At 42.4% G+C, this 17,311-nt stretch overlaps 1 protein-coding gene across 1 annotated transcript; it reads right to left on the bottom strand.

Moving 5' to 3' along the window:
- Positions 1 to 6,626: 6,626 nt before the first annotated feature.
- On the bottom strand, positions 6,627 to 15,058 carry LOC137882128 (N-acetyllactosaminide alpha-1,3-galactosyltransferase-like). The gene is made up of 6 exons (XM_068724270.1): positions 15,031 to 15,058; positions 9,190 to 9,263; positions 8,738 to 8,815; positions 8,510 to 8,605; positions 8,178 to 8,315; positions 6,627 to 7,311 (listed from the first exon to the last, which is right to left on the bottom strand). The coding sequence occupies exons 1-6, from the start codon at positions 15,049 to 15,051 to the stop codon at positions 6,627 to 6,629; spliced, it is 1,092 nt and encodes a 363-aa protein (XP_068580371.1). The 5' UTR covers positions 15,052 to 15,058.
- Positions 15,059 to 17,311: the final 2,253 nt, after the last annotated feature.

Raw genomic sequence — 17,311 nt, 5'->3', positions numbered from 1 at the left:
TCCTGTGTTGCAGGTGGTGATTGGAGGCTCGTCAGCCGGATGAGCAGCACCTGTGCCGGTGTGGCTGGGGGCCTTACAAATACCCTGTTCAGTTGGCAGCGAGGGGGGGGGGGGGGGAGGAAGATCGCTGTTGACGGGCTCACGACCGTTGGTGCCGTCGTGGCGTAACCTGCTGGGAAACATCGAGCTACCTGTGTTTGAGAGACAAAATAAATTGTTTCTTTTTTTGGCCGCTGTTCTCGTTTCAGTTTATGAGCCAGGCTGTGACATATGGGGGCTCGTCCAGTTCTAGTTGACCCGGTGTCTGCATTGTGGTAAAATTAGTACCAGCTGTAACACGGTAGACGGGGCGCCAATGTCTTGATCTGTTCGCGCAATCTGCTAAATGGGGTAACTAAACCAGACGCTTATCCACTGGATAATGGAGGCATGGAGGATTGCGTGGATCAGGTGGGCTCGGCTCACTTTGTCAGTAAATTTGATTTACTCAAAGGATATTGGCAGGTGCCACTGTCTCAACGAGCTAGAGAGGTGTCTGCCTTTTGGGCTTCGGGGTGTACCTCGATGATGTCGTTAATCTACAGTAATACCTGGGAAGAGCATAGTCCACCGCATCAGGAGGCCGTTTTGATCGGCTGCGCGACGCAAACCTGACTATCAACTTTGGCGAAGTGCGAATTCGCAAAGGCAACCGTCGTCGCCTATCTTGGGAAGATAGTGGGCACAAGGGCAGGTGCGACCGGTACAAGCGAAGGTGACTGCGATTTGAGCAGTATCCAGTGCCCACCGCCAAGAAAGAGCTGGTGAGATTCTTGGGTCTGGTGGGTTACTATCGCAGTTTCTGTTGTGGTAGCCCCATTGACGGATCTGTTGAAAACTAGAGCAAAGGTACGTCTGGTCAGATTCATGTCAACAAGCCTTTGAAAAATGTTAAAACTGTCCTGTGCGTCCTTGCGGCACCTTGCATGGATCGTCCGTTCGAGTTGCAGGTGATGTAGGTGTAGGTGCTGTTTCAGTATGACGGAGATGACGTGGAACTCCCTGTGAGTTTTTTTTTTTTCTCTAAGAAATTGAACTCTTACCAGTTATATTATTCAGTCATAGAGAAAGAGACTCTTGCCCTTGTGTGGGCACTGCAACATTTCAAAGTCTATGTGGACTCTGGGGTTCCTCTGGTGGTCTATACAGACCAGAACCCTGTAACTTCTCTCCATTCTTTGTGTTGACCCGAACCGCCGTTTGATGCGACGGTTTCTGGTCCTGCAATCTTACCGTTTGGACATTCGCCACATTAAAGGCTCAACAAATATTGTGGCTGATGCTCTGTCAAGAGCACCTTTTTATCTTGAAATGTTAACTTCTTTTCTGTATCATTCATGATTTTCAGTCTTCCTTTCCCCTGCCACTCTAAAAGTCCCTTTTTAATAGGCCGGGGTGCTGGCTTGCAGGAAGGAGATTTGTGGGGTTTTGTTCAGAATCAGTGAGTTCTGCATAGGTTGTGTGGGTTGCTAAATATTGGTTTCCTGTGTTGGGATTCCTGGTAGGAACCCTGTTTTTAATGGAAGATATGTCACAGCCTGGCTCATAAACTGAAATAAGAACAGCGGCCAAAAAAAAAGAAACAATTTATTTTGTCTCTCAAACACAGGTAGCTCAATGTTTCCCAGCAGGTTACGCCACGACGGCACCAACGGTCGTGAGCCCGTCAACAGCGATCTTCCTTCCCCCCCCTCCCCCTCGCTGCCAACTGAACAGGGTATTTGTAAGGCCCCCAGCCACACCGGCACAGGTGCTGCTCATCCGGCTGACGAGCCTCCAATCACCACCTGCAACACAGGAAACACAACGGGGCACCCGGTGCATTGATAGGAGGAGGGTCGTCACACTTGACATTTGGAAACACATGATGAGTTTTGTCTGAGCATGAGTGGGGGGGGGGGGTTGTATATTTACTAAGAGATGCCCTCTACACTGTACACAATGTACACTAAGTGACAGAAACCCAACAGTGAAACCTGATGTGAAGGTCCACCCTAGAACACTGTTTGTAAAACCAGCTACCGGTGATGTTCTGTGCTCCGTTCTAGACGTTTGATGTGGAGCCGAACCTTGTTGTCGAATCCAGGCAGCGGACCAGAATGCGATGCCCAGAGTTTCAGTTGTCTTTCTGTAGCTTGAAGGTGCATTCTGGGAAACGTAGGTAACCGCTGATTGAAGTAAGAGTAGACGAGGCAGGGTCGACTAAACATCTGAATCACGAATAGCTCCCGAAATGCACTCGGTATCACTTTTTTTTTTTTCTTTTCCTTGTGCAGACTTGTCATCGGCTTCTATCGGTACTCTAGTGCTAAGCTAAACAGCTCCCCCCGATTTCCCCAGTGAAGCCGTTACTTCTAGATTCCTCGGTTCTGTCGGTGGTTCAAGTCGAGATCCGACGTATACCAGAATCCTCCTTTTTTCCGCGTGGGTGTTTCTAGAAACTTTGCTTCCTCGTAGTTTCCCACACCAGAACCTATGAAGCGCTCTCAGCGTGGCGGCCGATGGGACGATAAGGCCGAGCCCTTTCGGCGCACGGGTTAGGGTACGGGTGCCGGCGCGAGGGAGCGTCTTCACATCTTCACTAGTAGTGCCTCTTCTTCATCGCGTCGCTGTGACCTTCCTCGGTGAAACATTCGTCACATTTTTTTTTAAGGGATCGCCATCGAGTGCGCGTGTTGAGTTTGAATGCAGCAAATTGCGATGGAGTATGTTTGATGGGACCCCCCCCCCCCCCCCAGTGCACTAAATTTGCTGTGCTGTACCTGTGATGTCACAAGGTCATATTTCAGAACACGGGGCCTTTATGTCTTTGTAATATGGAGGCCTAATGGCACATAACCCATCAAAGTGCGGTCCGCAAACATTTTGTGCAACCCCCCCCCCCGAATGCGACGCACTGTAACTTGGTACCAGCTGTGTTAAATAAAAATACACAACTTTGAAACATGTCAAAATGTAAAAAATGCCAAGGAAAGCCATTCAGACATTTGTTTTTTCTTTGCTTATGAATATGTGACTCAAGCAGAGCTGCAACAAATAGCTGATTAATTGATTTGTTTATTGACCGACATAGATTTAAGTTGTTTTAAGTTTTAGCTTCTCAAATAAGGACATTTTGCTGCTTTTCTTGGTCTTTTGCTATATTTCAACTATTTTCCTTTGTGAGTCTGACCCTGGGTCCAGCGCGGGTACAGCACAGTCGTTCTTCAGTGTGCTTCCTACATCATTTATCACCGCCGACACTAAATTTCTAACAGGTTATTTTACGTGATCTATATTTAACGGAAGATTAAAATGTCTGTAAAAGAGAGATTAATTAACGAAGGACGTGAAAAATTGTCCGTTCAGGCATCTTCGCCGGTCCCCACGGCCTGTTCCTTTCAACAACAACAACAACAACAACGGACAAAAGATGAAGCGGCCTCCAGTTGCTGATCGAAGCCATCATGCAGCATCAAGAGAGCAACGCTGACTTTTATATGAAGAGCCAATCAGGAGAAACTGCACTGTAGCGGGGGCTATACAAAGGCCATATATATATATATAAATAAATAAATAATTGAATATCTGTAATTATAAATATGACATCGTATGGATTCAACATGTAGTGTCTGAATTTGATCTTTATTTTGGATTTCTTTCTATATTTTTTTTTTTTTTTTTTTTAAGGTGTGAATTATTCTTTATTTAAACATTTTAATGCAGACGTCGACGGTGTCCTGTCGTTATTACATTTTGTAATCGCCGTGTTTGTGACGTCCTCATCGGATGAGCCGGCTCCAGTGTCGTCACAGCCCACTCACTAACGCAGTGACTCTCCACTGAAGCTGGGTTTTTTTCTGCATTTTTGCCTTTTTTTTTTTTTTTAGAAGTGGACTCAAACTGGGTTTGTTGCAAAACGTGATCAGCGTCTTTGACCACGGGGTCACCGCCATCAGTGTGTGCTCCTGAAAAGAGGATTGTTTGTGTGTTTGAAAATCTAAGCAGGTCGACAGCTGCAGAAAGAAAGAGAACGTCCCGAATTGTAGATTAACTTTTCCAGATCTAACTAATAGTCAGACTTATAGGAGTAATTTACCGTGGATTCTGGTTAAATTACAAGTTGTTTTAAACCCCCCCCCCCAAAAAAAAGGACAATTTTGGCAATCCATCCGACTTTTTATTTGTGACACACAGCTGGGTTTCCTTTCAGGGAAGCTCTGCTTCATTTGTTTGCATCAGGATCTGCTGTCTGTCAGTCTGTCTGTCAGTAGTATTCCTCCTCCAGGTTTGGCTCATAAGGATATTCAGAGTCCGGGGGGGGCAGAGGAGGAGGGAGGGGCCTCTCGCCATAATCTGAAGCAACACATTAACACAATCAGGTGTAATGTTTTAAACCATTGTGTGTGTGTGTGTGTGTGTGTGTGTGTGTGTGTGTGTGTGTGTGTGTGTGTGTGTGTGTGTGTGTGTGTGTGTGTGTGTGATGTTTTACCAGTGTTCCTGGTAAAACCTAGTTTGTTTTGATTCATTAACTATCCTCCATGAAAACACACACACACACACACACACACACACACACACACACACACACACACACACACACACACACACACACACACACACACACACACACACACACACACACACACACACACACACACACACACACACCTTCCTTACCATCAATAACGCCGCCATGCTGTTTGAGGAGGTCGGGGTCAAAGAGCAGCTGTAACTCTGCTTCGTCAGCTCTGCTAGAAGAAGACACGTCACCAGATGAAGACAGTGAAGGCATCGCTGATATCACTCCCTCCTGCCGCCATTGCTCCCTCACCTCTCCAATGCATTTTTTTTTTTTTTAAATATGCTTTCAGGGCGGGTTCTAGCAGAATGTTTGAAGTGAAAGATGCACATGTTGCCTCTTAGCTGTAGTACTGTTTATCAGTTTATCACTTAATGTGAGTCACCTAGTTTTAATATATATTTTTTTTAATAATAATAATAATAACTGTCCATTTAATACATTAAGTTTGAGAAAATAACAGTTACACGGCTTTGTTGAATACTCGATTATGATTGGTCGAGAGGGCTTTCCTTTATAGCAGACCTCTGCTATGGAAACAAACCGTTGCTATGGATGCAGTTCTGATCTACACATTAGATTTGTTTTGATTTTAGTTTTTTATAGCAGAAGGAATAAAATCATTTTGAATTTGATCAAATTAAATTTAAATCAACATTATGTCTAAAACAATTGATTTTAGTAATACGCTGTGTAATAAGCGGGAGGGTTTACAGTGAGCGAGTCATTATTGAATAATCCTGCTCCCCCGTCTGGGTTTATTTTCCATGTTTTTAACAGAAGGAGGTGAAGCAGACCTACCTGCCCCGTACGGGTGCAGAGAAACCTCCATCAAACACAAGAGAGACCAGGAGGAGAGACACCACCACCACCACCACGTCTGAAACCATCGTGAACAGGACACAAAACACCACCTCACAAACAACATTCTACAATTAACTATTAGATTTGTTTGTCTTCAAAAAAAAACAAAAAAAAAAAAACACTGACACATTCAGCCATTTAAACAAAATCAATCTTTTTTTTTTTAGACATGCACACCACGTCTTCAGTTTCTTCCACAACAGTTCAAACAGTGGAACAAATAACCCCAAACACTGATTCTGGTTCAACAGGTTGGTCTGATGCTAAAGCAAACTCACACAATAAAAGGACATTCTAGACTATAGGAGCCACGGGTTGACGTGGTGTGACACAACCCCACTAGAACCTAAACATGACAGGGTCATCGTTTGTCGTGCGGGTGTGGTTATAGAGCACAGGAGGCGATGCAGGGACGTGACATCTTTCATTGGTTTTTGGACAACGATTTGAAGCCTGGAGTTCGCCATCTTGGTTTTTGGTTTTCACCAATTTGGGGGGTTTTTCGGAACCAGAAGTGACACGAGAGGGTGGAGTAAAGTACAACTGAGTAAGATATTTTTAGGCAAACCAATTGTCACAATTACCTTTCATAAACTAAAGAAAAAAAAAAAAAAAAGTACTGTGAAAGTCGAAACATGGACAACATGGTAGCAATCTGTCACTCACAAGAGAGCCATACCCCGTTCTGTCATCTTTTTTTTTTTTTTTTTACTGTAAACGGGACCGTAATTGAAGGAATGAACATCATGCTGCTTTGAAGACTTGAGGTAATAAATGAAGTGAGAAGAAGGGTCATTTTCTCTTGAACTTCTATACTACCGTATTCCTTTTTTTCCCCCCCAACCAGAGGAACTGCCCTGGTGGTGGTAGACAGTACTGCTCAGAACGCGAGATACAAAACATGATGCATCACTTCATTCAATATATATTTGTCTATAAAACCCTCAAAAAAAAAAAAATCAAATATGAACAATTGTGAATTGACAGGTGCAATTGTTTTGCTTAAAAACATTTACTGAGGACATCTTTAAAATATTTAATAACTCAAACATGTCTTTTGTCGGCAATAATCCTTGTTGGACATTCTTGTAACGCAAAAACAACCGTTAATATTTAGACGAGTTGGATTTTTCAGAAAAGGCAGAAGGGAAGTTTGTTTCTTCTAGCCAGAACGAAGTCCTTTATAATTTTTTGGAGCCCATATCAGGCGGGTGACGTTTATGTCCCTTTTGTCAATAATAACCGGGTCCCAGCAGTACTCGGGCGAGACCAGCCTGCTTGGCTTGTGAAGCCAAAAGTACTTGTTTAGATGACTCTCGTCATGCCACAAAGCCTCCACGTCGTTTAGCTTGTCCTCCATGATGCTCAGAAAGCAGTAATCTGCCAAATCCTTCACATTTTTACACAAGCCTCCAAAGATAGCGGCATGGTAGTAGTAATCTCCGGTTACCATATATGCTGTGGATTTGGGGTTTCTGTCATAGGTGAATCTATACTTTGGAAGTTTGTAATACCACGCGTGCAGCAAAGCCACAGAATCCCCCAGAACCTCCGAGCCAAATCTCCCCATAAACTCCTGATCCACGTCGAAGCAGAAGACATAACTGCATCGGTGACGAATCTCTGATTCTATGGTGTCCGATATAGTCTTCATGCGCATCATGGAGATGTCCTGCCACCTGGAGTTCTTTTCCACCCGGACAACCTTCAGGCTCCGCTGAGGAGCGAGCTCGATGACCGGCACCTTCTCCGGTTGATCCGTGAACACGTAATATGTCACTCGTAACCCCAACATAAAATGTTGTTCTGCGGAGGTGAGGAAAGTTCCGAGGTAGGCATCCAGGTACCTTGGGTGGAGACGGAGAGATAAACAATTCTTATGATTAGAAAAATTACCAGAATACACCGTTGTGTTTTTTTTTTATGTCAATATTCAGGCTGTTCTCATCCACCATTCGTATTTGCAAAAAAATTATGCGTTGTAATTCTTGGGTGCCCGACGAATTTATTTATTTTAACCCGAACGACGACATTTTCCTAAACCTAACTAAGTAGTTGTTCTGCCTAAACCTAACTACGTCGTTTCCCTGTGAAGACGGACGTTTATTTTGAAAAGACTGTATGCACGCAACTTGGCGGGTATTGACATGTGTCGCTAGCTTTAGTAGGAATTTTAGCATTTTGTGCGCTTAAGATAACCTACGAACCGTTGTGTATATGCGCTGACGTTTGCTGACCTTTTATTTCAACACTACGGACATTACTTTGAGCTTGAACTCGATCTCAGTTGTCCTCCATTTCTGCAGGTTTGCCGTCCTGTGCGTTACATTTCCATGATGGTTTTCATATAGAAGTGCACTATTGTTAGAAAACGATGTGGAAAAAAAGGCGGGAAAAAAGTGCTAGAACGTATTGAATGTGAACACTGCTGATTGATTTATTTTTATTTATTTTTTTTTTTTTAAATCAAGCATCGCACCTCTACTTCCGTCCCAGGAAACAATATTTAGTAAGGCTTAATGCCACACCAAACTGTGTCTTCTCACACTGTTTCCTTCCTTTACAGTTTGTTATTCAGCACCAACTGGAACTGCATCTTGTTTTTGTGGATCCAAGGTTTCTTTATCTCCACTCAGGTTTGTAGTAAGTGTTCATCACACCAAGTGCTACCAGATTCAGACTGAAATGCTAGTGTGGAAGTGCTTCAACAAACCTTCCCACAGCAAACACGGTGAGGGCCACAGATGACTGGTTCTGGATGTGTTTCTGGTCGAATAGTTTGGGGTCAAACATCCCTTCCCAGATGATCGGAGCATTCCAAGATGTGATTGTTTGAACTCCTGGTCTTGCCCTGAAATAGAAAATGAAAACAAAAAAAATATGTGTATATGGGCAGGAGATTTAAAACTGCTGCTTCTCCCGATCTTCTGTCCCGTACTTCACCGGAACCTGGCTGGCGCGTGCGTGCGCGCGCGTCAATGCCCTTCAGATATACATTTCCTTCATTTCTCAGTCGTTTCAGACAAAACTAAAGACGTCTCTTACCCAAAGTTAAGCGTGTCGTCCAAGTCGGTGCTCCGTCTCAGCAGTTCTTCATTGGTCACCGACAGGTATCCCGCAGGGACGAAGTTCCCCAAATATCTAATATTGAAAAAAGTGATCATCATGAGACAAGAAGGAAGTCCTTTTGAAGTGACTCTTGAAAATGAATCAGACAGGCTGTGCTCATATAGGTCTTTAAGAGCAATAATGACGACTTGTTTTTTTACTCACCTCAAATATAAAGAAGTCAAGCTGACAACGAGCAACAATAAAGAGCAGAAGATTGCGATCCTACTTTCCTTGAGGCGACTGAAACGATGCAAAAGAAGAAAACGCACAAACGAGAACACAAAACCATGTTTGACGTTATGCTGAACATACCGAGATATCGCCCAGCTGTGTGCTGGAGAAAGACAAACGTTTGCTAAAGAACACGGTGAAAGTGCTGTTAAGTTTTGTGAGAATTTTTGAGAATTAAAAAAAAAAAATAAAAAAAAATACAGAAAATTTTAAAGTTAAATTAGGAAAATTAGAAACGATGTCCCCGGTCGCTCTGAATAATCCACAGACCATAGAAATGAAACTGATCCTTTAATTAATAATTCACGTTTTTTTCCTCAGTCATTGTAATATATGTACCAATATATAAGATTTGTTTATTAATTGGAAATAAGACGGCATACCTTACAACCGAGACAATCGTCCGCTTCATTTTTCTTGCAAACGAACTCTTGCAGGAGGTGAAGGTGTCTGTTGGCTGGTGAGTGAAAGGATAACCTTAAATTAAACAAACGTACTCACGGCCTACAACGCTGCAGCGAAACCAAGAAAAAGCATTCTTTTACCCGCCGTCACTCTAAACCAATAAGAGAGGCCAGAGAGCTCCTTCACCTTGTCAGGGAGGCGATGATGAAGAGGGGAGGGGCTCCTTTGAAAAGGCTCAGGTTTGGAACTGTGAAAGATGTAAAGGTCATAACTCATCTTCCTCACCGACTCATTCCCAGAACCGTAATCATAGCTTAAGAAATGAATTGTTTTGAGTTCACTTAAATTGGTGGGGAACTTTAAGGATTGATTGACTCAATTTTATTTATTTTATCATGGCAAAATGTGAGCACTGCTAGGATGCTAAATGTGGCTTATGACTTTAGAATTTCTGTTTTAACTCAGTTTATAAATCAACCATATTGTGCCGAAAGTAGCTAAACCTGAGAATGTGTCCAAATATGTATTAAGGATCCTCCAAAGTGTAAAAATATGTCACACAACTTAATTTGTATCACTTAATTGAAGTGAAAAATGACAAATCATTTAATTTTCCAGCTTCTGAAATGTGAGAATGTTTTGTGTCTTTCCTGACGTTGACCCCCACCTTGTTTATATACTAGGGCAGGGGTCACTAAACTAATAGACCAGAGTCTTTAATGGACAGACTCTTATGTCTTCATTCTTCCTATATTGGCAGTTCAAAACCAGCATCTCTTATATGTTCAGAGACCACGAAAAAGTACTTCTTTAGGCTCCCATCGCACTGAGGAAACATTGCGACAAACCAGCCGATCAAACGTAAATAACGGGAGGGGGGGGGGGGGGGTGAATGTATCCAAATCAGACATACAGTGCATCCGGAAAGTATTCACAGCGCTTCACTTTTTCCACATTTTGTTTTGTTACAGCCTTATTCCAAAATAGATTAAATTCATTTTTTTTCCTCAAAATTCCACACACAATACCCCATAATGATAACGTGAAAAAAGTTTGTTTGAAATTTTTGCTAATCTATTACAAATAGACACTCAAAATTGAGCTCAGGTGCATGCTGTTTCCCACTGATCATCCTTGAGATGTTTCTACAACTTGATTGGAGTCCACCTGTGGTAAATTCAGTTGATTGGACATGATTTGGAAACACACACACACACACACACACACACACACACACACACACACACACACACACACACACACACACACACACACACACACACACACACACACACACACACACACACACACACACACACACACACACACACACACACACACACACACACACACACACACACACACACACACACACACACACACACACAAGGTCCCACAGTTGACAGTGCATGTCAGAGCACAAACCAAGCCATGAAGCCCAAGGAATTGTCTGTAGACCTCCGAGACAGGATTGTATCGAGGCACAGATCTGGGGAAGGGTACAGAAAAAGTTCTGCAGCATTCAAGGTCCCAATGAGCACAGTGGCCTCCATCATCCGTAAATGGAAGAAGTTAGGAACCACCAGGACTCTTCCTGGAGTTGGGCGCCCGGTCAAACTGAGCGATTGGGGGAGAAGGGCCTTAGTCAGGGAGGTGACCAAGAACCCGATGGTCACTCTGACAGAGCTCCAGCATTGCTCTGTGAAGAGAGGAGAACCTTCCAGAAGGACAACCATCTCTGCAGCACTCCACCAATCAGGCCTGTATGGTAGAGTGGCCAGACGGAAGCCACTTCTCAGTAAAAGGCACCTGAAGGACTCTCAGACCATGAGAAACCAAATTCTCTGGTCTGATGAAACAAAGATTGAACTCTTTGGCCTGAATGCCAAGCGTCATGTCCGGAGGAAACCAGGCACCTGCTCAACACCATCCCTACAGTGAAGCATGGCGGTGGCAGCATCATGCTGTGGGGATGTTTTTCCAGCGGCAGGAACTGGGAGACTAGTCGGGATCGAGGGAAAGATGAATGCAGACACATCCTTGATGAAAACCTGCTCCAGAGCGCTCTGGACCTCAGACCGGGGCGAAGGTTCATCTTCCAACAGGACAACGACCCGAAGCACAAAAACCAAGATAACAAAAGGAGTGGCATTGGGACAACTCTGTGAATGTCCTTGAGTGGCCCAGCCAGAGCCCAGACATGAACCCGATTGAACATCTCTGGAGAGATCTAAAAATGGCTGTGCACCGACGCTCTCCCCATCCAACCTGATGGAGCTTGAGAGGTCCTGCAAAGAAGAATGGGAGAAACTGCCCAAAAATAGGTGCGCCAAGCTTGTGGCATCATACTCAAAAAGACTCGAGGCTGTAATTGCTGCCAAAGGTGCTTCAACAAAGTATTGAGCAAAGGCTGTGAATACTTTTTGTTTGTCTTTTATTTTTAACAGATTAGCAAAAATTTTAAACAAACTTTTTTCAGATTATCATTATGGGGTATTGTGTGTAGAATTTTGAGAAAAATTCTAACGGCGCGCTTTTATATTTTTTTTTACCGGCAGAGCTTTTCCAGCCTTTACGGCACTCGTTCAGCAGTCCAGGAAACACACAGACCAATGACATGCGTTGTGAATCATGTACTGTTTGTGTATTCCTATAAGCGCCCTATAACTCCACACACACACACACACACACACACACACACACACACACACACACACACACACACACACACACACACACACACACACACACACACACACACACACACACACACACACACACACAAGAGAGAGAGAGAGAGAGAGAGAGAGAGAGAGACCCAAGAGTCTGAGAAGCACGCGAGTCAAGAGAAGTTCTTTCACAGGAAGACAAATGTGGACAGAGAGACCAGAGTCTTTGTCCAAGAATGGACAGACTCGTATATCTTCATTCCTCCTACTGGCAGTTCAAAACCAGTGTGTCTCAAATGTTCAGAGACCGTGGAGTGAGCTTAGAAGCGCCACTACGAGACAAAGCAAACATCTTTTGAGCGGACGTCCCCACTCACATCTGAAGTGAAGGTACAAAAAAAAAAATGATCTAAGAGCCCAAAATGATCAAAAATCCTGACATGAATTCACTGATCAATGATGACGTTAACAGAGATGAATAGAGCTGAAACAAGTGGAGTCCCTGCACACAAATTTCTCTTTTTTTAGAAGATTAAAATATGGAAATTATGGCTTTTTTGGTTAACCACTTCACACTTTAAAGACAATTCAGTTAAATACATTTTTCTAAAATTACAGTAAGTACTTTATTTTAAGAGTCACATTTTTTCAAAAGCTTAAAGATATGCGTTTTATGTTTTAACTCAGGCTACAGTTTACTTGAAATAAGAGAACATTTATGTATTATTAGAGTACGTATTATTTATAATTAATCCAGTTCAATTTGAAATCTGACAATAAATATTGTTTAGATATTATTCAATTGAAATGGGACTAAATCACAGCGCAAGTTAAGACATTATTTGGTGTTCCGGACCTTTGGATAAAGGAAATTCTCTTTAACTGGACCTCGCTGAACTTTAATTGAATACTCCTGATATACACCAACAACCTTCAATACACTCCACACTTTTACATTACACTTACTGTACATCTCACTCGTATATAGTCCTGTTCTCTGTTCGTTTGTGCACTTTATTTTATATGATTGTTTACTGTTATGCACCACCCGTCATGTCAAATTCCTTGCATGTGCAACATACCTTGGCAATAAATGGTTCTGATTCAAAAGATTCTGTATCTGCCATTAGTTCTGGTTTTGTGAGGTTGTGAAAGGATTACATGCAACACATTCCGGTCTGAGGCAGTGCATTCCCAAGTGAGAACAGGACACCACCGTCACAAAAGCTGAAGAGAGCAAGAGGCCATCTGTAGTTTGAATACACTGAAGAGAATACGTGTGAGCAGATGTAACGGTAGCATAATACAATCTGTGGTGTCAATAAAACAATTAAGCTTGTACCTTTACTAGAATATATAAATTAACTGAAAATGAAGACTAGTCATACTCTGTCTACATAATAACATGATGCAAACGGTTGCATTCATTTTTTATTTTATTTTTTAGATCAAACTGGACTTTCAGTGTACGCAGTGCAGCACTGCTTCCCAGTTTGAAGAGCAAGGAGTGAATGTCAAAAAATAAGAAAGTGAATTATAAAATAAAGTGCAGTTTAGTCATGTACCACATGAGGACGCTAGTGTCAAGTCTACCTCTCTATGCACAATCACAAGTCTCAACTGTCTCTGTGTGTGTGTGTGTGTGTGTGTGTGTGTGTGTGTGTGTGTGTGTGTGTGTGTGTGTGTGTGTGTGTGTGTGTGTGTGTGTGTGTGTGTGTGTGTGTGTGTGTGTGTGTGTGTGTGTGTGTCTCTCTCTGTGTGTGTCTGTCTCTGTCTCTCTGTGTGTGTGTGTGTGTGTCTCTGTCTCTCTCTGTGTGTGTCTGTCTCTCTCTGTGTGTGTCTCTGTCCGTCTCTCTCTCTGTGTCTCTGTCCGTCTCTGTCTGTCTGTGTGTGTGTGTGTCTCTGTCCGTCTCTGTGTGTGTGTGTGTGTCTCTGTCCGTCTCTCTGTGTGTGTGTGTGTGTGTGTGTGTCTCTGTCCGTCTCTGTGTGTGTGTGTGTGTGTGTGTCTCTGTCCGTCTCTGTGTGTGTGTCTCTGTGTGTGTCTCTGTGTGTGTGTGTGTGTGTGTGTGTGTGTGTGTGTGTGTGTGTGTGTGTGTGTGTGTGTGTGTGTGTGTCCCCGTCTCTCTCTCTGTGTGTGTCTCTGTCCGTCTCTCTCTGTGTGTGTGTCTCCGTCCGTCTCTCTCTGTGTGTGTGTCTCCGTCCGTCTCTCTCTGTGTGTGTGTCTCCGTCCGTCTCTCTCTGTGTGTGTGTCTCCGTCCGTCTCTCTCTGTGTGTGTCCGTCCGTCCGTCCGTGAAATCAGAGACTTCACAGCCTCGTTAAATACAAACTTTAAAGCTGTGTTTTGCTGCCCTCTCTGGTTGAACGTTCCCAGCTCGTCTTATGATGTCACAGGATGTTCACTGCAGCAAGGTGAAACGTTAAACCTCTGGACGTCAACAAAGACAAGACTTCCAGTGGCGTGTGCAGTTAGTCATTAAAAAAACGTTCTGTTATGAACACAGGGTTTGAGTGTCTGCTGTGGATCTTATACAGTACATTGTATCCGTCACTGATCCACAGCTCGTCTGTCCCATCTCAACCATCTCTTTCTATATGTGCCCCACCAAAATAGTCTGGAAAAAAAATAATCTCACTTGAAATCTCAGGGAAAAAAATAGTTTTTTTGTCAATTATTGTGCCCTGAAAGTCTAATTTTATAACTTGTATTGTAAAATACCATTTTGTAAGACACTACAGGTAAACAGGATTTTAAAAAAGGTTTAGATATCATATCACATCATATGCGCTTATCTAATGGTAACCTTTGGTAAACAAAACAGCAATATAAACACCTAAACGTGTATTTTTAATTATTTGGTAGTGTCTCGTCACAAATGACTCGATCAGATGCTCTATAAAAGGCTGTGGATGGAACGTTAAACTCTCGATACGCTCAACATATGGGAAGACGCCACACGGTGGTGCTCAGAGCACACGATAATAGACACTTTCCAGAAAAATAGGGAAATGAAATGACAGGAAAAATGGGAAAAAAACAGCTGAAAGTTATTAAAAAACATATTCAACAGAAAGAGATTTGCAATTTTCGAAAAGGTTTTGGTGGCTTTTGACGACTAACTGAGCTTGTGTCGTGTGGACGAGGCACCAACCTGAGAATCAACTTCATTCATGGCTGCAGAGCGATGATATATATCTATGGAGTGAAAAGTACAGGCCAACCAGCGTGCCGCTCTTCCAAGATGTTTTAAAACCCCTGTCACCTGCTTTCTGTGGCCAATCAGGGAGGAGCTCTAGAATCAGTGCCACTTTAACCCAGGTGGCATCAATCTGCCCTCATTTGGAGCTCAATTGTGGCTCAAACGCACTTTGACCAAAAAAATCTGTGAATCAAATGTTCCCTCTCGAGAGGCAAAAGCCAAAACACAGATAGCGTTTAGTGAGGTAGAGACCTGACTAAAAATAATCAACAAAGACATTTTTGAAGGTGCGTTACTTCTTCTTAAAGGGACAGAACACCTGAGTGAGCAGAAAGAAGAAACACGAGTGAAACCAGCAGTTTCTGGAACGTCACAAGTTGAATGTTGTTCCTCTCAGCACACGTACCACTCAAGGAAATGATATATTGGGAGTGGAGAAAATAGGCTCAGTGACACACACACACACACACACACACACACACACACACACACACACACACACACACACACACACACACACACAATACAGAGAACACTCTTAAATCTCAAGAGAGCACAAATTCTTGCATGTGAAAGAACATCCATTCATTAGATATTATTTTATCAGAAGAGAGATCCTTTACTTTGCCAGAGTCAGATGAATTTGAGTTGAACTGCGGTTTCTGCAACTCAACGTGGATGAACTTGTTTGTAAAATAATAAGCTCTAGTTAGTTGCTAGATGGTGGAATGTACACGAGGAGGCTGTAATATACTTTAATTATACACCCCGTGAAATTGTGTTTAATTTCTTTCATTCACTTTGTGACATTGGGCAATAAATCAGAATCCGGTTGAATGGCAACACGTCTCCACATACAAAGAACTCGCCTTCGTATTTGGTGCAAAAACAAATAAACAGAAAAGAAAAAGACGAGCGGTGCAAAAGTCAGATACGACAAAAACATCACAATAAAAATATGTGATATAAAAATGTATCTGTTTCGACAGTAAGTAAAGTTTACAATATAGAGTGTAAAGACTTTGTGAAAATGTGCAGAGATAATAATGCAAAAGATGGTGAAGAAGACAAGACATCCAAACGTGTCTTGAAGGTCAGCGTCATTGAATTCTCTTTACACTACAAAAACTGTATCAGTGTTAACATTTGTAGAATTGTAGTCGCTTAATTAGACACTATTGTGGTGCAGTCGTCAGCAGTGATCGCAGTAAGCGGCAGGTTTGCAGTAGAGATTACTCTACTTACTTTCATTCATGCATTGATTTTTGTCGTACTGTATGAACAGCGGCGTGAGCGAGACGCACGAAAGAGCCACAGAGATAAAAGTGACACAGAAAACAGACCACAGCTTGTGAGTTGTGAAACACTTTCCGGCGATCTTGTGAAGCGACCTGGTTCAAAGAGCGCTCACAGAAAGAACTAGTCAAACATAGACACGTTCACAGAAAGAACTAGTCAAACATAGACACGTTCACGCAAAGAACTAGTCAAACATATACATGTTCACAGAAAGAACTAGTCAAACATAGACATGTTCACATAAAGAACTAGTCAAACATAGACACGTTCACGCAAAGAACTAGTCAAACATATACATGTTCACAGAAAGAACTAGTCAAACATAGACATGTTCACATAAAGAACTAGTCAAACATATACATGTTCACATAAAGAACTAGTCAAACATATACACGTTCACACAAAGAACTAGTCAAACATATACACGTTCACAGAAAGAACTAGTCAAACATATACATGTTCACATAAAGAACTAGTCAAACATATACACATTCACAGAAAGAACTAGTCAAACATATACACGTTCACAAAAAGAACTAGTCAAACATATACACGTTCACACAAAGAACTAGTCAAACATATACACGTTCACAGAAAGAACTAGTCAAACATATACACGTTCACAGAAAGAACTAGTCAAACATATACATGTTCACATAAAGAACTAGTCAAACATAGACATGTTCACAGAAAGAACTAGTCAAACATATACACGTTCACAGAAAGAACTAGTCAAACATATACACATTCACAGAAAGAACTAGTCAAACATAGACACGTTCACAGAAAGAACTAGTCAAACATATACACGTTCACACAAAGAACTAGTCAAACATATACACGTTCACGCAAAGAACTAGTCAAACATATACACGTTCACGCAAAGAACTAGTCAAACATATACATGTTCACATAAAGAACTAGTCAAACATAG

The sequence above is a fragment of the Cebidichthys violaceus genome, unplaced genomic scaffold (genome assembly GCF_023349555.1).
Source record: "Cebidichthys violaceus isolate CVI_PGR_0920_01 unplaced genomic scaffold, fCebVio1.0.p SCAF_30, whole genome shotgun sequence".
Taxonomy (NCBI): domain Eukaryota; kingdom Metazoa; phylum Chordata; class Actinopteri; order Perciformes; family Stichaeidae; genus Cebidichthys; species Cebidichthys violaceus.
The sequence above is the reverse complement of the archived record's forward strand: the minus strand, read 5'-3'. Positions and strand labels throughout refer to the sequence as shown.